The sequence below is a fragment of the Leptinotarsa decemlineata genome, unplaced genomic scaffold (assembly GCF_025532065.1).
Source record: "Leptinotarsa decemlineata unplaced genomic scaffold, Ldec_3_MD MMD2_P_RNA_scaffold_12, whole genome shotgun sequence".
Classification (NCBI taxonomy): domain Eukaryota; kingdom Metazoa; phylum Arthropoda; class Insecta; order Coleoptera; family Chrysomelidae; genus Leptinotarsa; species Leptinotarsa decemlineata.
The window spans coordinates 13,794,213-13,815,874 of NW_027412526.1; the positions used below are offsets into that span (position 1 = coordinate 13,794,213).

Sequence of the window (21,662 nt, forward strand, 5' to 3'; positions counted from 1 at the left end):
AAGCACTCGATAAGATAAAGACTTGGTCAAAGACTACCGGACTCCAATTTTCATCCAACAAAACAAAAGTAATTCATTTTACCAAAAAGAATCAATCCACGATATCCCACATTGTACCTGAATAACTTCCCACTTGACTTTGTAACAAGTAAAAGATCCCTAGGCATGGAATTCGACAATAAACTTTCATGGAACCCACACATTCAGTCACTTCGATTAACTTGTCAAACAGGACTCAACTCAATGAAATCTGTATCTCACACATCATGAGGAGCAGACTTCCCAACACTCATGATAATGTACAGAACATTAATCCGTTCCAAACTGGACTATGGTAGCATAGTCCACATAATCCACAACGCAGCTTTACGAATCGCTCTTGGAGCATTCTGTACTAGCCCAATCGATAGCCTAAATTGCGATTCCGGAGAACCGTCACTGACTGTCGTCGGAAATATTTAACATTATCATATGCCAGTAAAATATCAGCCTATCCAAATAATCCAGTGCACCGACATGTATTTGCAAAAAGGTTTCAGGAAACATTCAATCACAGAAAGCGGATACTCTTCCTTCCTACGAACGAGTGAACAGAATCCTTGTAGAACTGAATTTAACCCTACCTGGAACAATTAATCCTACTGAAATTATTACCCCTTCTCCATGGACAATACATATCATTCTGAATTTGAGCCATCTGAAGAAATCCGAAAATCATCTATTAATATTCAAAAAAACTTTTTTCAGAAACAATCGAAAAATTTGAAAATATTCAGTGCATATACATTGATGCTTCCCATTCTGTAAGTGGCGTAGGTGCTACATTGAGTCTTCCGCTGAATTCCAACTACCACTCTTTACCACCATATTTACTGCTGAGCTCATAGCAATTCGCGAAGCCCTAGGTCATTTGAACACAAAACCAACTTCAAATTGGATAACCGTCTCAGACGGTTGAAATAAAGTCCGAATTAGAAATTTCTAAGAAGAAAAACTCAAATGTTCAGTTTCTCTGGTGCCCATCTCATATCGGATTAGAAGGCAACGAAAAAGCAGTCAGATCATCAAGAGAAGCAGCAAGCGGTGATTGAGCTATACATCAAATAACCAAAAGTATTTACCAGGACATGAAACCAGTACTGAAGAAGAACGTCATATTACACCGGCAACAAAAATGGGATACATCCAGTTCCAATCTTCCAGAGTCAAACAATTCGTCTTACCATAGAAAATATCTCATATCTTATCTGGCTTACGTATTGGACACACATTTCTCACGCACAGTAATCTACTCTCAGGAGAACAAGTTCCAATATGTTATATATGTGATACTGAATTGATTATCGCACATATTTTAACCGAGTGCCCACTATACACAAACGAGAGACGCCGGCATAATCTAGGAGATGACTTGAAAACTATATTAAGTGATAAATCGGATTATACTCAACTATTAAATTTCCTCAGTGACATATATGTATTAAATATTTTTTTTTAAAATAATATTAGAGATTTTTATTAAAACAACGATAAACATAAAATAAAAACAACAATAAAAATCAATTGGCGCTCCGGGGCGACTTCATTGATTCCAGTGGTGCATTTAAATGACATTATAACATTTTAATAATGATACATATTTGATAAATGACATTCAGCTAATAACTCTCTGTGGTTGAAGTTAAATAAATGAATAAAAAAGAGAGTAATCAATTTAAAAGTTAACTTTTTACAAAGATGTGGATCATGAAGAAACTTTCAGATACAACCGACTTACTGACTAACAACTTTCATATGAATATCAAATAACACGAAAAAAAATACTTTCGAGAAAACTGATTTTATATGAACACTGAATTACACATAAAACACTTTTTCCTCTTCAGCTTGTACTCCATACATTTGCTATCGAATTGAATCAGATAATCAGGATTGCTACACAATATAGTATATGAAAGAGGTAAAATTACACTCATATTTTCTTGTACTTTTCTGTACGACGAAAGGTGTTGTGATGTGTGGTAGCTATTTCAATTCTCTATCCAACACTACTAACACAGTGCAGACTTTGTATCAGCAGTTCCTGCGTAATTTACAGTTTTCAATTCAATAATCTGCGAACAACTGATAAATATCATAGTTTAGAAAAAACTGTATTCAGAACTCACTTCAGTTCATCCCAATAAACATAAAAGTGTTCACCATTTATTTAATAATGATACCGTCTGTTCATAATTTCTTCTCTTTGTAACATTTAATTTTTCCACTTTTCATTTTGTATTATTAACGACACAATCTGAACACAAAGAAACTCTTTTTGCAAATTTTTATTTGTAGATTGTAATATACCAATCATTTAAGATATCTATTTTAAATTTTTACATATTTCGGATTCATCTGAGCGGTCTACAATAGTACTCCAAGTAAATATAAATCTGAATGGTGACACCTATTGAAAGTCCATATTGTTCATTGGATTATTCTCAAACGGTTTTATTCAGCTTGCCTGTTTTGTTGAAGATATGCAATATGCATCGAAAAAAGAAATTTGGAGTATATCAAGGTTATCAACTTTCATCAACCCAGAAATATTTCAGCAAATTAGAATGACAAATTCAGATGAGGAGTTGGCGCTATTGGAAATCGAGAGATTGTGGTTTAGATTCAGAACAGTGTGTTATGTTATTGGTGAATATATTTTCATGAAATTCTAGTCACCGTTATTTGAAGGATTTCTGTATCGAGTGACTCAGACATTTTTTTGGTTTGAAATCGTGTATATGAATTCTCTCTATTGTGAATAGAGAAACTTATCTTAATATATCTTCAGTCTAAATAGTTCATATTGTATAAAAAGGAATTGCAAGTAGTGCAGAATTCATTTCGAATTTTTCATTTTGATTTGCTACCCGATAGAGACTGTATTTGAAAAATATGATGGTTTTCGTAAAATATCTGCAGACAAACCAAAATGTTCAAACTGATTACAGGATAGTTCAAACTGATTACAGGATTACAGAAATCTTTAAAAGAATGTGAAGGGTTCAGGGTTGATTTAGTCCAAAATATTCTTCGAGAAATAGCATCAAAAATTCTCTAGGTCATATTTAATCTTCTGGGCCTCATTTTTAAACAGGATATTAGGAGGAAAATCGAATATTCCTCTCTGTTTTGAAATTAAAATAAAGATAGAGATATCCGATTTTTCTCCCAATGTCAGATACTCGTATCATTGCTACACAATGATCGTGTGAATAATATCTGATACAATTCCATAACGAACTTTTGGAAAATAAACTGAATTGAAAATATTTTTTTGTATGATTCAAGTTTCATATAGGAGAAAATGTTACGGAAGTATTTTTTTTCGTGTGATTCAATGTTTATATGGAACTTGTTTTTTCGAGAAGACTTTTTCTTTCAGTTTGTGTCTGAAAGTAACTTCTTTGCATAATCTACATGTCATGTAAGGAGTTCATTCAGAATCAATTGCTTTCCATCTCTCCTTGGAAGATTTCCACATTGTTTTTGATAAAGATGGATAAGTAGAAAACCAAAACATGTATTTTCCAATTAATGATGATCCTAGGATCGTGATTTGAATAAATTCTAAAGAATTTTTAAATACTTTCGAAAATAGTAAAAAATGTCTCAATTTGTATTTGTAATGATGATCCTAGGATCGTGATTTGAATAAATTCTAAAGAATTTTTAAATACTTTCGAAAATAGTAAAAAATGTCTCAATTTGTATTGAGTTCCGAATAAACGGAGTGCAACTACTTACCTGAGTGAGTGAAACAACATTTAGTAAATCTCAAGATGCAACAGAGAGAATCAGTAAATTCAGATATTCTTTTGTGAAAAAATCACGAACAGGATTCCATAAATTTGTTTTTTTTTTTATATCTATTCGAACTGTTTTAGGATGTTACCAGTACATACAATGAATTTTCAGATATATTCGAGAAGCAGTTTTATTGCAGCAGAAATTAAAATTTACCAGCACCCAGATATCAATATTCGGTACGTAACTCATTAGACCAGAAACATTTTCTCAAGTAACAGAATTGACTATTATTCATTTCAGTCTTCTCCATTGCTTGAATTTCTCAATAAATGATGAAGCGTAGATATCAATATTCGGTACATAACTCAATGGGCCAGAAGCATTCCCTCAAGTAACAGAATTGACTATTATTCATTTCAATCTTCCCCATCGCTTGAATTTTTCAATAAATGATGAAGCGTGTTTTACTGAAATAACAGTACAATCTTTCAGATTTTTCATCATTGATGAAATGAAGCGAGTAACTTGCTCTCTTTTACCCAATTCCCTGTTTTTTTCAAAAGGACGCAATCGTTTGGCATCCCTCCATCCATATCATTGGATGGAAAATATTTCCTGCTATATTAAAAGGAGCTCGACATATCACCGTCCTAGATATGCCGGGCAGAATTATATAATAGACGTAATATACTCGTTTTATCGGCATAACAACAATGTGTTTTCTTTTCGGAAGAGTTTGCTTTATCCAAACGACTGGCAGGTTTCCAAGGCATTTATCAAATCCAGAGAGTCGGTCCAATTTACATATATTGAATGGCTGTCACAGAGCTCCCGACGTATCCATTATTTCGATAATTTATTTGAAAATGGAGCTAATATCAATTGTTTATCCTAAAATTATTACCGCATATATTATGGCGATGAATGTCGGACTAACCATGACAAAAGTTATTCAAATTCATCGCAGGTACATCTCGAAAGAATCACAATATAACGTTGATAACGGTGCAAACGTTATTTTCTTCATGTGAAAGGGTGAAACTAAAATGCTTAATCGAAGCATTCGTGATCGTGATCGCTGTTTCAACAAGCCATAGATCTGATCAGAGAAGCTAGGCTAAACCACGAGGACCTTGTCGGACTCAACCATCGACAAAAGATCATTACGTCACATTCTACATATTCATCAGTTGTGCACCATGTCGAACGAATATCATTCATTTGTACACTTCACAAATGATAATAATAATAATGTTGATGAATGTACCAACAGACGAGGATGACATCTGGCGAATCAACACCACCACGTAGAGCGTCGCGGCGTCCAATCGATTTGCGAATTGGAAGGGCAAAATCCCGGCCTCGCGGGTCGGATGACTGTACGGCGAATAACCGCTATACTACGACGTATCAATCACACTTTGAGTAACGACGTGCTGCTGAGCACCGAACATCATTGCCTTGATAGAATACGAATGCGAGTAGCTGCTAAGAAGCCACTAGTGAGGCAAGCGGGAAATATGGCGGAAAACCTCAAGTTTTGCGAGGAACGTTCCCGCTTATTCCAAGAGCCTCCGCTTGTTGTGGATAATTCGTCGGCTGCTGATCAGGTGGAATTCTTCTGGAAAGACATCATTGAACACTCGCAGCCACTCAACTCAGACAATTCAGCCCTAGTGCAGTTCGATGGTTTCAGCAGAGAGCTCAATGAATTGCGCCGATAACTCCAGATGACGTTCGTAAAACCCCAGCATGTGTTTGAGAATTTGAAGAAATCAACATTTATTTTGTTCCCTTTTCTAATGATTTTTGTAACGCCAATGTTCATTGAAATAATTGAAAAACGTCACGTAATTGTAAATTAATAAAATTTGGAATTGTACAACATTCACAGAATGAAAACGGTTTTGGAAGCTATAGGCAGCCCAGTTTCTTAGTAGAACGTAAGCTGTTCAGACTTTAGTTTTTCAAAAACATAATTTGGTAGCAGAGCGTCGTTATCGCATTAAAAAAACATAACATAATTTGGTAGCAGAGCGTGGTTGCTGGTCATCGCTTATGATTTACCAGCAGAACCAAGACAACTAGTAGAACGCAGGTACCCGGCCCACCCAGCTTTCGCTGCAAGATCAGGACAGTTCTCATAGCGAGATCTTCGAAGCCTTTTATAAAGTGAGTCCATTCCTATTCTTATTATCCTCATACCGTTTCCTTTAAGTACTGTTTTTGCCAGCTTGGAAACTGTGTTTGCTCTTTATATACGATTCGCTGTCAAAGTTCAGTCAAGATGTGTGAGAATAATAGAAAACGGGTTTCATTAAAGGCAAAGTTAACTATATTCTCTAAGTATGTGGATGATGTGAAGGGAAAGTCAGACATTTCAGACCTTGATATCATTCAACTGAAAGATAGATTAGAAAGAATTGAACAAACTATGATTGAATTTGATCTAATTCGAAATGTCATTGAGTGTTCGACAAATGAGTTAGAAAGTGAAATTTCCGAAAGACAGTCATTTGAAGACTCTTTCTACAACCTTACTTCAATTGCAAAGAAAATTATAGAAGATTTTGAAATTCTTTGTAATCATGATAATGTCTCTTCTCATTCCTCAATTCTTTCTCATCCATTGGCGAATCATTCTATTTCAAATGGAAACTTCAATGTCAAATTACCTACTATGAGTTTACCTACATTTAGTGGAGAGTATGCAAATTGTTTGGAGTTTCCCGATACTTATGAATCTTTAATTCTCCAAAATGTAAGCATACACCAACACCAAATCGTTATTTTTAACACCTCGACACGTGTTTCGATCACCAAGTGATGTGATCATCTTCAAAGAGGAAGATTAAAACTGTTTTAATCTTCCTCTTTGAAGATGATCACTTGGTGATCGAAACACGTGTCGATTAAAACAGTTTTAATCTTCCTCTTTAAAGATGATCACTTGGTGATCGAAACACGTGTCGAGGTGTTAAAAATAACGATTTGGTGTTGGGAAAAAACTCCAGTAATATTCATGGAGTCTTTGAATAGGGAATCATCAGATGGCATAAAAAATGTATGGATACTGTTTCAAAACATATGCGAGCGTTGGAACAGCTCGAACAACCTACGGATGAATGGGATACACTAATAATTTATTTGGTGACAACAAAAATAGATTCTTCTACACCACGCGAGTGGGAGGAATATAAAGCGGATACAATTTACTGGCATTAAATGACCTTAAAATATTTTTAAAATCATGAGCTGATTTATTAGAAACTTTAGAGGTAAATAAACTTGAAAAATCGGCTAAAGCCAAAATATCTATAAATTCCGTTGCAACCGATAATAATAAATTCAAATGTAAAGTTTGCAGCAAAGAACATTACATTCAAAATTGTTTTCAATTTTTGCAATTGCCGGTTGACAAGAGATTAGAGAAAACAAAAGCTTTAAAATTGTGATTGAATTGTCTACGACCTGGATATAATAGCTATATTTGTCGTCGGGGAACTTACATTTTGAAAAATATGTTTCGAATGAATTAGATGTTAATAACGACGACCCATCCAGTAATAATGTTTCAACTTTGTCTTCTCGGGTGTCAGATTCACACATCCTTTTGTGTACGGCATATATTCAAGTATTAGATGCTAACAAAGTTTCTCATACAGTTCGTGCATTGTTAGATTCAGGATCACAATCAAGTTATATTACAAAAAATATATGTAGACGATTGAATTTAATCACTAATCCAATTAATTAATTAGTTTCTGGAATAAGTCAATCAACTTTAAATATAACAGAAAAATGTAATTCAACAATTCAATCTCTTCAAAATGAATTTTCTGAATATATTACATGTTTAGTTATTCCTCATATATCCAGCGAGTTACCGAGTGTATCTTTCAACATTGAAGACTTGAATATTCCTACAAACCTGATTTCAGCTGACCCGTCATTTTATGAACCAAGCCAAATAGACATGCTTATTGGGGCCAATTTGTTTTGGAATTTCTTGGCAGAAGGTCAGATTTCGTTAGGAAATAATCAAACTGTCCTACAAAAAACACGTTTGGGCTGGATTGTTTCCGGTCCATGTAATAAAGTTCAGTTGTCAAATAAGACTTGTAATTTTAGTCAAATACGCGATATTCAATTTCAATTATCGCGTTTCTGGGAGTTAGAAGAATGTACAGATGAAAAAATGTGGTCAAAAGATGAGATGGCTTGTGAAAATCATTTTATAGAAAATACATCGCGCAATGATGATGGCAGATTTGTAGTAAAATTGCCATTTAAAGACGACTTGTAAATTTCAAAGGCAACCCAATTTGAGGGAAGAATACATAAAAATTTCATAAAAATTCTCAAAATTCTGTTACTACATGCCTCATCATGTCGTGTTGAAGGAAGATAGCATTACCACAAAACTACGTGTTGTTTTTGATGCTTCTGCTCCAACAAGCAGTGGTTTCTCACTAAACAATATTCAGCTAGTAGGACCAACAATTCAGAATGATTTATTAGCAATATTATTATGATTTAGACAGCATGCGTATGTGGTAGCAGCTGACATTGAAAAAAATGTACCATCAAATTTTAATTGCTCCAGAACACCAATGTATACAAAGGATTCTCTGGCGTGAGACTTCAGATAATCCTTTAGAAACGTTCCAATTGAATACTATCACCTATGAAACGACAGCTAGATCTTTTCTTGCTATTAGGTTTCTCTTTCAACTAGCTCTGGAAAATGAAATTGAATATCCGGAATATTCTGATATTATTCAGTCGAATTTTTATGTTGATGATTTACTGACTGGTGCTGATTGTATTGAAAAGACAGCTCTAATAGTAAAAGGGATCTATATTATTTTGAAACAAGGTTGTTTCAATTTAAGGAAATTTTACTCAAATGATTTTAAAACCTTGAAATATGTAACAGCGGAAAACAATTGTTCGACTAAATTGGTGAAACTAGGAGACAATGAATATGCAAAAACGTTAGGCTTGAATTGGTGTCCAAATACGGATAGTTTGGTATGCAGAATAAATAATCAGATAGCTAATAAAAAGATAACCAAACGCGTTATTTCATCTAGCATTTCGCAAGTGTTTGATCCGCTTGGATTATTAAGTCCATGTATAATACTGGTCAAAATTCTTCTTCAAAAATTGTGGATAGAAAAGGTTACTTGGGATTGAAAATTACCTCACAGTATAAATGTATTTTGGTCTGAATTCCGAAATAAACTTACCAAACTAAATAACTTCCGAATTAATCGTCACGTGTTATGTATTGAATCTCTAAGTATTGAAATGCACGGTTTTGCTGATGCTTCTGAAAAGGCATATGGAGGATGCATCTACTTGAGGTCAGTTAATAAACACGGAAATATAGAAGTCAATTCACTCTGTTCAAAAACCAAGGTCGCACCTATAAAAACAATCAGTTTGCTTCGTTTGGAATTATCGGGTGCATTAATATTAGCACGATTGGCAAACAAAGTATCGAAATCATTACGGCTAAATATCAACAAAAGATTCTTCTGGTCTGATTCAACTATAGTCCTAGCATGGTTGAAAACACCACCGAACAAACTAAAAACTTTTGTGAGCAACAGAGTAGCAAAAATACAAGAACTAACTAATAGTGACATTTGGCGTCATATTCCTAGCAGACAAAAATCCAGCGGATATTTTATCTCGCGAATTGATGCCTGACGAAATAGCGAATGTTCAGCTGTGGTGGCATGGTCCATTGTTGCTTTCATAAGGTTGTGAGGATTGGCCAAATGAGGTTAATTCATTGAAAACAAATGAATTATCAGACTTAAAAAAGGAAATTCAGTTATTTACAGTACAAAATCTTGAAACCTTCTCTCTTGAAAACTTTTCCAAACTGAATCATTTGAAAAGAGTTGTGTCATGGATTAACAGATTTGAGTCAAGCTGCTATTGCAGTGTTAATTTAGAAAGTGAAAGTGGGCAGCCTCCTGCAAAGATATCAAAATCACACTACGACACACTATCAAGTCATCAGTGGGTAAATTATACTTTTATATTTTATAATTGAAGTGTGCATTTATATGTGCATTGAGCTCGCGTATATTTGGTCTGTTTCAAGATTTAGTGAATGTAGAATCTACTCTCTTGGTAGATTGAAATTTACACAATTTTCATAACATATAGTATTTTTAAATTATTTAATAATTGATTTCAGTTTCAGTTTTATGAAAATCTAGTTATTGCCCGCGGCTTCGCCTGCGTAGAATTTCGTTTGTTACATTAAGTTTCGTAACTGACCATTTTAAACAAATAGTTACAATATTTTTTCATGAACCCAAAACTTCAGGTTTCCAACTGCGAAACTGACGAAATTCAATACAATATTCAAACTCCTATTTTTCCCCGTTGTGAATTGTTTCGATTTCAAAATATTATTGGAAATCCTACTCCTACTAATATTATGAATGAGTGAAGTTTGTGAGATGGATGAAAGTAATGTATGTATTTACGATTTTACTTTTTCACGCCTGAATAGCTCAACGGATTCAAATTCAAGTTATCTCATAGATAGTATATGACCTGGAATAATATATAGGGTAGCTAATGAAAAAATATTGTAACTATTTGTTCAAAATGGTCTGTCACGAAACTTCAACCACATTTTACGCGGGCGAAGCCGCGGGCAACAGCTAGTAATTTATATTTCAACTTCAAGAATACAGTTACTGAAAAAATATACCAACTGCACTGAGTAATGAATAGCTTCGAGAATTTAATTATGTTACCTATAAAGAAATTTGTAGAACTAACACAACTGTCAACGACGTCTGCCCTCACGCGTCTACCCGCGTTCGGGTCGCATTTTCGGCGGTGGCGCCTCATTGCTGAGACCGCGCCTCTACCCCCGCGTATTGTCCTCCGTCGTCTTACAGTAGACGCGACGCGTAATGGCTCACTGCGTTGCGTCAAGTTAATCTTATCATGATAACTTTCAAACGATTCGTCCAAATCACCTACTTAGCGTAAAAGATGAAGTTTATTTATATTAAATACTTGAAACGACAATTGTGTCATTTTTTATGAAAATTTGACAGATTCTAAAAGGTGCATTGTAAATAAAGTATCCAATTCAATTGTATTTAGTATTTTGCATATAGTGGCTACCACATAAGAGAAAGATATATGTTATAGCGAACTGTTATTTATAGCGAACTGTTATTAAGAACTATCGGAGATGAACAATCTTAGGGTACATTATCTTGATGTAACTCCAATGATATAGGCAGTGCACGCCACGATACCTTCCAGGGAGCAAGAATCCATCTAAATTCATTCAGTGGTTAAGACGTGAAAGAGCGACATACATATATCCATCCTCACAAACTTCCACATTTATAATATCAGTATAGATAATGCACCGAAATACTTGACTGAAGAATTAATTTTATGAAGACTGACAAAATTATATTTCTAATTCAGCTGATAGCGAATATTTTTTCTATTTGTTATCAACAAAAACATCAAAAAATCAAAAAGTAGATTGATTCTCTAATGATGGCGAAATTTATATCAAAACATCCATTATTGATATCTACAATTTGAATCTTCAGTAATATATTGCAATAATTAACTAAGTTTCTTGAATATACTAGAATATTTAAGCCACATTAAAGTTTTTTCATGTATATTTCAATTATTTATTATAAATATTCCAGTACCCAACAATCTCCACAGGGGTCACAAAATATTATTACTGATGTTTCGCATCCCGTGACGGCTCACATTTTTTCAATATTCCAATTTTCAACCAGAGACGAATTGTCTTTGAATTATAATTACCAGCAAATATCCCTCTCGAATATATGTTCTTTATCTCAAATAGAAATATTACAATTTCGTTCCATTCCAAGGTAGGACTTTGAATCTAGATGAAAACTATTGAAAGATCCCATTTTCATAATGTAATCCGCCATAGCATCATGAAGAACAAACTCAGCTCCCGTTTTTTATAATTACTTTAAGCAAATACCTATCCCGTTTTTCCTTTTAGCTTTCAACCAATCACGGTATCCGCACCACAATACCTGCTCCATACTATTCCGCTTTCTATTGTTTCGCTAATAAATATTGCCGTATAGTCATGCCTAGTTTATCAGGAATTCCAACCGTGATTACGTTAAGGTTCAACATATAAATTTGTTTACCGTGTCAACAATAGTGAGGAGAGTAACAGAGACTGCCGGGTAATCGTTCGTGAGGTAGATATATATACTACATAATTCTCCTCAGTGCATTTTCAAAGTGTTATTTCATACTTTATAGTCGGCTCGATTTTCATCTTCGCTGCATTTCATTCAAGTTTCCACTGCGATATTGCCAGATATTGTAATTACCAGTTACAGATCTTGTCAGTTATACACTTATTCTGGTTTTTGGGACAATTGCGTTTTTCGATGTGAGGTGGATGTGACATGGTGATGAAAAATAAAAATAAAAGTTTGTTGGTCATGTCTGACCTCAACCGTAGTTTTTAAATAACCCCATTGATCAAGAAAAGAGAAGAAGTAACAATCCAAGGAAGAATTGAATTTAGATATTCAAGTAAGTTCGAATTCGTTGTGAAATTCAAAAACTAAAAGGCTTAAAAATATAAATCTATTAAGGATGTCTAACACACATATGTGATAGAACTGGCCAATAATTCCATGAAAATCATATGAAGCATATTTTGAAATATTGAACTGGCAAATACCAACCAAATTTTTTCCTAATCTTCTTCCGAAACAAAAAATACCATTTTCATGAATCTTCATTGAAAGCTACTTCAATTATAGTGTCAACAAGAATGGTGCTTTTTCGCTTTCAATAACACATAGAATATATCCAGTTCATTCAATACGCAGAAAATATGAGATAAGCATAATACCGTTCCAGTTCGAAAAATAGTAATAATTTTCTAAGACTCACCTGATTAGAATGTTGATGATAGATACTTGGTTACCTGCAACAATTAGGAATTTTTAATATATCGAATGTACATTTTCTGTTAGTACAAACACTTCATTATTTTGAAGAATTCAACAGTATCAAATATAACCAAAAATAAGGCCTCAATAACTCTTTTGATTAATGAATATGTAAGAACTAAAAATTATTTTATTGTAAAACAACGATAAAAATAAAAACAACAATAAAAATCAATTGACTCTCCGGGGCGACTTCATTGATTCCAGTGGCGCATTTGCTTTTTCAGCTGCAGGAAAACCCGGAAATACCTGCAGCACCACATCGTCTGAAGATCTTGATCTGCCAATGTCCTCTCTCTCATGAAGAATCTTTCCCTCTATTATTTTAAAGGTGCGATTTTGTCCCATCCTTTCCATAAAAGAGGACGTATGCTTCTCCAGTCACAAGCGATTTTGGTGGAAAAGTGACACGTGTGAATCGTTATATTCGTGCCACGCGCCAGTACACGGGTGTCTGCAGTATGCTGTATAATGCCCTCTGTTAGTAGTCCCACTGGTATATGAAAGTGGATGTAGATTATAACAACAAGTAGCCACATTTTCTGCTGCAAAATTGTCCATATCCAATCTTTCTAGAGGAAATTTGATGACATCATTCAATTTGCCTTTAAATCTTTCCGTTTTGAATGTATTACTGAAATATAGGAAAACTTGTGGATTGATAGGAACTTTGTGCATTTTCTCCTTTCCTTGCATTTCGAACACGTCGGTTTTTCATTTCCATCCAAAGTTCCTTCTCTAGTAAACGATTCCAAGCATTGCCACAAACTCAATTGGTCGGTTCTTCGTGGTATGGAGAGAGACAAATCCCAGAAAGAATCAGAGGTTATTGATGAGTGTCCACAGGGTGTGCATTTCATCGTGGATTTCAATTGATCAACGAAATTATCTATAATCTTAGAGTTATGCATCCACAAATATGTGAGCCACGACTCTTGTGCATTTCCGCTGTCGCAAAATTTTTCGTCAATCTCTGTTAAAATTGGTTTAGGTTTCTCGTCAATTATATTAACGCCTTCATGTAAACCTTCAAAAAGATAACGAAGAAACTCCTGGACGTCTCGATGGGAATTACCCATGAATCGAGGAGCAAAACTGTGAATCTGATTTTTTTAAGGAGGCTGTATTTACTACTCTATCAAATGAATCTTCTGACCACAACTCCTTGATGACGTCTGCAAAAGCTTTGATTAAAGCACCCTCCATACTAGAAATACTAGTATTGATATCTTTCATGAATTCGTCCTTTTCCAAATATTCCAATAACCATGTCGTATTTGATAAACATTGGATTACGCTGTTCATGAAACAGGTGTTACCAATATTTTTCAAACCATTGAACCCAAGGGTTTTGACTGAACAATTCATCACTGAACAATTCGAAATATCGTTGAAACTCATTTCAGAATTTTGCTGGAAGTATTTTTTCCATTTGCTTTTGATTCAATTTCATAAAGTGGGTTGTTATTACCGCTTTATTTTTATGAAATTGGTTTTCAGGAAACATGTGAAATTCATCAAGTATTTTGGAATCAAGAAGAGTACCTGAAAACGAAGCCGCATTATCTCTTTGGACGGCTATACTAATTTTTTGAATGAGAAAAGATGTGACTCTTGATTTGTGGGTTTCATCGGTTACCTTTTTTCCAATTTAATTGATGAAAGATAAGGCTTCGGAGCCAAAAACACCAAAAATTTCAACAGCTATTGGACGAAAGATATAATTATTATTCAAATTCTGATATTTCCGTAGTTTGGAACTTTCTCCTGAAGAGGCAGCAGCACAGGCTTTCGCAGAAGTAGCAGGAAGATGGAAAGTTGCTAATGTATCTACACAAGTAAAGTCCCAAACAACAGATTTACCATTTTTACATGGAACAAGTGTCATACTATCCGGCGGTTTTTCGTCGTCTCGACTTGTGCCTATGGGTTCTGAAATCGCAGGAATTTTTGCTGAAAATAAAGCCCTTTTGATCAGATCATTAATTGCACAATGGTGAGATAAACGACGAGCGCTAAAACGACAGCTCAATCAATCAATCAATCTATGAGTACTTGATTCATCCACAAATGCACCACATTTACAAAAGTGTTGAACACACAGTGGTGTACCAAGTCGAAATCCGATGGTAAATCTGAAAGAGTCGTCATCCTCGTCATCCAATAGAGTCCCAAGTAATGCTACAGGAACATCATTTAACCAAGCACCAGATTCTTTCACAGTTACTGCGAGAACACAAGCCTTATTTTTTGAAGTGTCAGAAGCTGTTTTCAGTAAAATACTAGTTGCTTGATCTAGTAATGATTTATCCCATGCCCTCTGGTTTTTCATGTCTTCAATTTTCATTGTTTGCCTAGTTCTAGATCCCCAAAGAGTTTTGGCCCGATCAAAAACACAATCAGATATTAGCTTTGGGTATTGTAAGATAATTTCTATTAGATTGGGAACACTGCAAAATATGGACGGCAACACGAGTGAAGTGACTGAACGAATTCCTAATCCTTCTGTAGAAACTGAAAGTGATGCCTGTAACCAAGTTTCGTCTTCGATAAGGTTATCAGTGATGAGTTCCAGCATCCTTCTTAATTCGTCATTGATATTTTGTAATCCCTGTTCGTCATGCTAAGTAGAATATATGATAATTTTGGAATGAATAATGAATTCTTCAATAAATGGAATGCGACATGTGTTGGTAAAATAGATAAACGTTTTGACATGACACGAAGTGGTTGTAATTTTTCTTCCAAACAAAATTTCAAGGCATCGTCAGATATTTGGGCACCTAGAAGAAACCAATTGGGCTTTTTCAATCACCCGTATACCAGAATCTATTAGGTTAAATTGATCCTGTTTATCGAGAAAAATTAGTTCACATTTCTCGAAATTTAGTTCAAGTCCCAGGTCTTTCGAAAAACTTATTGTGTTACGAAAATTTTCTAATAGCACATTTGCTTTGTCACCAATTGAACCATCATCCAGATACCAGCCGTGGAATTCAGTGGATATTTTAGTTATAATATGATGGATAGAAAGACAGAACAATAGTGGTTCAAGTGGATCTCCCTGCTGTACTTCGTTACCAAATATTAAGAAAGAAGGTTCACTGTAACATTGTTCAATGATAGGGCATATGTCTGGTATGGCATTAGCAACCGAATGTAACATGAAATGCCTGTCTATAGTATTGAATGCATTCTCAAAATCAAGTTTCAGAAAACCTTTTTCAACTGGGTTAAGGTTTTGATTAATATAACATCGTGCAGCATGGGCTACTGCTTCGCAATCACCATTTGTTCCAAATCCAAATTTTTGTGGACGAAATAGATTTCCAAGACTTTCTCGTAGATTGAAACAAGCAAGTTTCGCTATTAAACGTCAATAAAAATTTCCAACAGCTATAGGACGCAGACCGCCAGTCTTTTTCTTCAATGCACATAAAGAAGCACCATATAGAATAGGACGTATGTCTTGATTGACCTTTCCAGAAAGAAGCATATTGCAAAGGTTCGTTAAGAATTCAGAAGATGTTCGCCACAACTACCGGAACTATAGCTTAGCGTATCTTGAATATGGGACAATCGCAATGAATCAAGACCTCCACAAGAACCGGTGCGAAAAGACCTCACTGCTCTGAGAAAATCTACGCTTGTAACTTCCAGAGGACTATGAGAAATTGTATACTGTCCAGAATTGTATAAACTTTCGAAAGATGGATGTTTACTTCGTATTTCTTCCAATGTTGCAGCATCTAATTCAGCAGGACTATCAGTAGAACAGAGAAATCTAACAGAGACTTTCGAGATATTTCCATAGGAACACACCAGTCATTTCCTCAGTTGATTTACCTTATATATTATAATTATAAAATTTTTAATATGATTATAAACGTCTGAAACAAACATGATTTCGCAATTTAACGAAACCAACCCAAACGAACACAACTATCAACAACTATTCTAATCTCTCTCATAAACAAAAATTAGTACACTCATCAGTGACCACAGAGAATTTTGATAAGTAACTGAATTTGATGTTATTTACAAAAACTTCAACCTGAACATGATTTATCACATCCTCAACAAGCAAGCCATGAAATAAGTAAAACTTCGCATTGAAAATAGTGATAACAGCTGAAAAATACTCAAATGAGCCAGAAATACAACAGAATGAATATAAAAACCACTAAACATACAGATATCCAACATAGCATAAGATACTGGTAATACCTTGGACAGTTGATTAAGTTTGTACCATAAATTCAACAGACCATTCTTTAGGTAATTTCAAGACGGAATGTTCATATAAACATGGGTCCGCAAATTCTTCGTTCTCAAGATACAGGGTGTTAAAATAAAAAAAAATATTTATTTCTGACCGGGATATTATAAGCCTATATCGTTATAGTTACGCTATCAATAAAGAGGGTCATAACTCCCTTGGGACATTATAGATTTTATAATTCCCTCTACCTTTCACAAGTAAAAATAAATAGAAATGAAAACTGAACCATATTTTATTTATTCACGTCATTACAAATAATAAATGTACAATTTTGAAATGTTCCCTGAAAATTACTTCCGCCACTGGAAACAATTTCTTCTTTTGTATGGCTGGAGCTTCTGTTCACTACAGTCGAGGTACCTGCCTCTTCTGATGACAAAGTAGACAACATACGCGCCGTTTTATTTCTCAATTCGATGCTATCCTCCAAATACCCCTCCGCCACCGTGGAACTTTTCCAACCTCCGTGTCTTTTTAAGTTAGTCATAGTTGCTCCTGCATTGGCTAGAGCAGTAGCAGAAGTGCGACGAAGGCAATGTCCCGTATAGGAAGATGAGTTTGGTAATCCTAAATACATTGCGATTTTGCTGGGGATTTTCCCAAACATGTTTTTTCCAATTGGCTGAGATGTACATTTATTTTGTCGGAAGCTCAAAAAAAATCGTTCAATACCTTTAGGACGCAAAGACATATAAAGTCTTAATAAAGGCAAAGCGGAGAACTCTTTTTCATCCTCAACTGTAAATTTCTTCGATACACCAGTTTTACTTTCCGGTACGTTCACTACCATAACGGAATCCCGGTCCTCTATATCCGATATCTTCATATTCAAAAGTTCCTGACTTCTGCATCCTCCAAAATAACCCATAATCAAAACAACCTATAACAAAAAAAAGGAAATAAATACACACAAAAAGGAAAATAAGAAAAAAATTACCTTATGCAATAAATGAATATCATTAGGAGCGTCCTTTAGGAATCTGATAACATCTTTAGGAGATAAAACAGCAGACTTTTTCGGCTTATAACTCTTACTCTTCCGTTTCAAAAAAGCCTGTAGTTCATTGAACTTGGTGATATCTCGTTTCTCATGTATGGTCACCATCGATTTTATCATTAACCATTTAGTCCATAAAGAATTCGAACTATACGTTTCTGACTGAAACGAATAAACACAATTACTACCAAATCTACCGAAAAACATAGAAAATTCCTTACCAGTTCTTGAAAATATGCCAGAAATACAGTTTCAGTGACATCTTTTGGCATAACATTTTTCCGTGTCAGTCAGTCCAGATATATCTTGTATTCTTTTTGGTATACGGCTTCACTTTTCGATGGAATTAATGATTCTCTTGCTTGTTCAGCTTTTTTCAAAATATCCTCCATTATATTTGGGGTAGAAAACACGTTTTCACCGCAAACACAGCTTGATAACAAAGTTCTGTTTATAAACAAGTAACATAGCAACAACCTAGCAACAAGAAAACTCTACTATAATCAACGGTACCTGATTCAAATATACCGGGAAGGTAATGAATTGGTACATTTTTCCGTTTCAAAAATGAACAAAATTTTATTGAAATCGGTCAGAAATAAAATTATCTATGTACCACGGGAATTAATGAGCCTTAATAACCTCAGGCAATTGCTGTCCCTCGGGCCAGAGGCCCTCGGGACGCAAACTTTGCCATCGGTAATTAAGGTATACCACTGACTTTTGTGCAATTTTTATTATTTCTTTGAATTGAGCAATTAGAAATACAACTTTTTTGTCTCCTGAATTTTTTTCGTATCTTGCTTAGTTTTTAAGAAAAAAAGTCGACCTCAATTGCATATCCCTGGACCTCACAAGGAATAATATGGGGAATTGAATCAAATTATATAATATCAACATCTAGACCAACGAATTGCACTAAATTAAATCTTGGAAATGGTCTTCTTCGGCTTCAATACAACCGTCTAGCCGCCGCATCATTGAATTTCGCACTCTTCTAAAAATACCATAAATAATAATCAAGGGTTGCCTTGGAAAACAATTGCAGCATTCAATAAACAACTTGACAGTTGTCAACTTTATAAGCTTTCAATTTATAATTGTTACAAAAAGTGTGTTCAGTGATTATTTTTCAAACCATTTTTGTAAAACATGGTTCAATTTACTAACAGTGAAATGGCAGATATGCATTTCTGTTATGGAATGGCTCACGGAATCTCGAATGCTGCAAGACGCATTTACCATGAAAGATTTCCTCAGCGTGTAGTGCCTAAAGATCGACGGTTGTCATTGGGAGGCCTACAACGGTAAGAACAGTTCAAATTGAAGAAGCTGTTTTAAATGAGATTGAAGTAAATCCTCATACCAATACTCGAAAAATAGCTGAAGAAATGAATATTACCCATGTCACAGTGTGGCAGATTTTAAGAGGCCAGCAGCTATATCCCCCTCACATGCAACGTGTGCAAGCTTTATTGCCCAGAGATTTGCCTGTAAGAATAGCTTTTTCTAATTGGTTACGCGGTGAAATGAGAAAAAAACCAGGTTTCGTAAGTCGAATATTGTTTACAGATGAAGTTTGTTTTTCTCGCAATTCAATTATTAACTTCCACAACAATCACATTTGGGCTGAAAATAATCCACACGCCTTGACAGAAAATAATTTTCAAGAACAGTTTTCTTTTAATATTTGGGTTGGAATTGTCGGTGACCATCTCATTGGGCCTCACTTCCTTCCACCTAGATTCAATGGAGAAGAATACCGAAGGTTTTTAGAATTTGTTTTACCTGGACTTTTAGAAGAAATTCCAGTCATGAAAAGATTCCGTATGTGGTACATGCACGATGGTGCTCCACCACACTTTAGTGTAGTGGCACGGCAATTTTTGGATGAAAATTACCATAATCGCTGGATTGGGAGAGCAGGCCCACAACCATGGCCACCTCGCTCGCTCGAAATGAATCCCTTAGGTTATTTTCTCTGGGGACACCTTAAAGCGTTGGTATACTGCTATTCAAAGTGAAAAGGATTTACGGAATAAAATCATTAATCCACGTGACATAATAAAAAATACGCCAGGTATTTTCAGGAGAGTGCGAGATTCAATGATGCGGCGGCTAGACGGTTGTATTGAAGCCGAAGGAGGCCATTTCCAACACTTAATTTAGTGCAATTCGTTAGTCTAGATGTTGATGTTATTCAATATTTCACTTCTTTGATTGACGACTTGTTCGTTTTATGGAAATTCATGTTCACTGAGGATACACTACAAAAACACACTTTTGTCTATTTTCCACAATATTTCTTTATTGTTGTAGTGTATCCTCAATATTCAATATTTGTTGTTATTATTACATAATTAGTAATGAAAATTTGTAAAAATAATAATTTCCAAAAGAAACATTAAATTCCCCATATTATTCCTTGTGAGGTCCAGGGATATGCAATTAGGTCGACTTTTTTTTTCTTAAAAACTAAGCAAGATACGAAAAAAATTCATGAGACAAAAAAGTTGTATTTCTAATTGCTCAATCCGAAGAAATAATAAAATTTGCACGAAAGTCAGTGGCGTACATTTTTAAATCAAAAATATTCGTTCAAATTCCGCTCGAGACGCCACTGGACTTAATGAATTGATTCACATTCGGGCTAAATTAGCTCCTTGATGTTTTAAATACTATTGCCAAATTACAACAAGATTAGGTGAAGGATATTCAAGATATTTACGAATAACTTTTTTTATTTTCATTTCAACACCCTTTATCTTGAGAACGGAGAATTTGCGGACCCATGTTTATAAGAACATTTCGTCTTAAAGTTACCTAAAGAATCTTCTGTTGAATTTATGATACATACTTAATTAACACCCTGTATAAGGTGGGTTGAAAAGTTTGTAGGCTAACAGACAGATAGCGCTTTTGGTATTGAACACATATAATTTTCAGATAACCTCAGAACGACGCTCAGAATCGACAGAAAACATCAACAAATTGATGATTATGATCAGTGTTTGAAGCTGTCCCACCATAAAAAACCCGAATTTATGCGTCAATATGTGACAATGTATTGAGACATGGATCCATCATTTCACACCAGAATTAAAACGATCGACATCTTGAGTGAACGGCACGTGGTGAACCGATTTCAAAGTTTTCAAAGACGCAACAGTTTATGGTATCAGTTTCAAGCAATATCTTGAAATGAAAAAAAAACATCAACAGCGACTATTACATAACGTTGTCGGAGCGTTTGAAGGACAAAATCGCAGAAAAACTGCCATATTTGTAGAAAAATAGTGCTGTTCCATCAAGACAATGCACCGAGTCACAAATCAATGAAACCGATGACAAAATTACAAGGATTAGGTTTCGAACTGCTTCCGCATTCACCGTATTCTCCAGGTCTGTCCCTCAGCGACTTTTTCCTGTTCTCAGACGTCAAGAGAATGCTCGCTGGAAAAAAGGAAAAAAAAATTGCGCTGATGAAGGGGTAATCTTTGAAACTCTGGTCAATTTTGAGGATGAAGACAACTCGTACTATAAAAATTGCATCAAAGAGATATAT

General features: G+C 34.8%; 1 protein-coding gene and 1 long non-coding RNA gene across 2 annotated transcripts in view; both read right to left on the reverse strand.

Moving 5' to 3' along the window:
- Nucleotides 1–21,662, reverse strand: part of LOC141481984 (uncharacterized) — a 466,857-nt gene that overhangs the window by 428,924 nt on the left and 16,271 nt on the right. Inside the window, exon 2 of the long non-coding RNA XR_012465278.1 lies at nt 12,760–12,793. This is a non-coding gene — a long non-coding RNA (uncharacterized lncRNA). The remainder of the gene's footprint in view (nt 1–12,759; nt 12,794–21,662) is intronic.
- Nucleotides 17,220–18,799, reverse strand: LOC141481976 (uncharacterized). Its single transcript, XM_074174471.1, has 3 exons — nt 18,319–18,799; nt 18,038–18,259; nt 17,220–17,980 (listed from the first exon to the last, which is right to left on the reverse strand). Exons 1-3 carry the CDS (start codon nt 18,367–18,369, stop codon nt 17,333–17,335), a joined length of 921 nt encoding a protein of 306 aa, XP_074030572.1. The 5' UTR covers nt 18,370–18,799; the 3' UTR covers nt 17,220–17,332.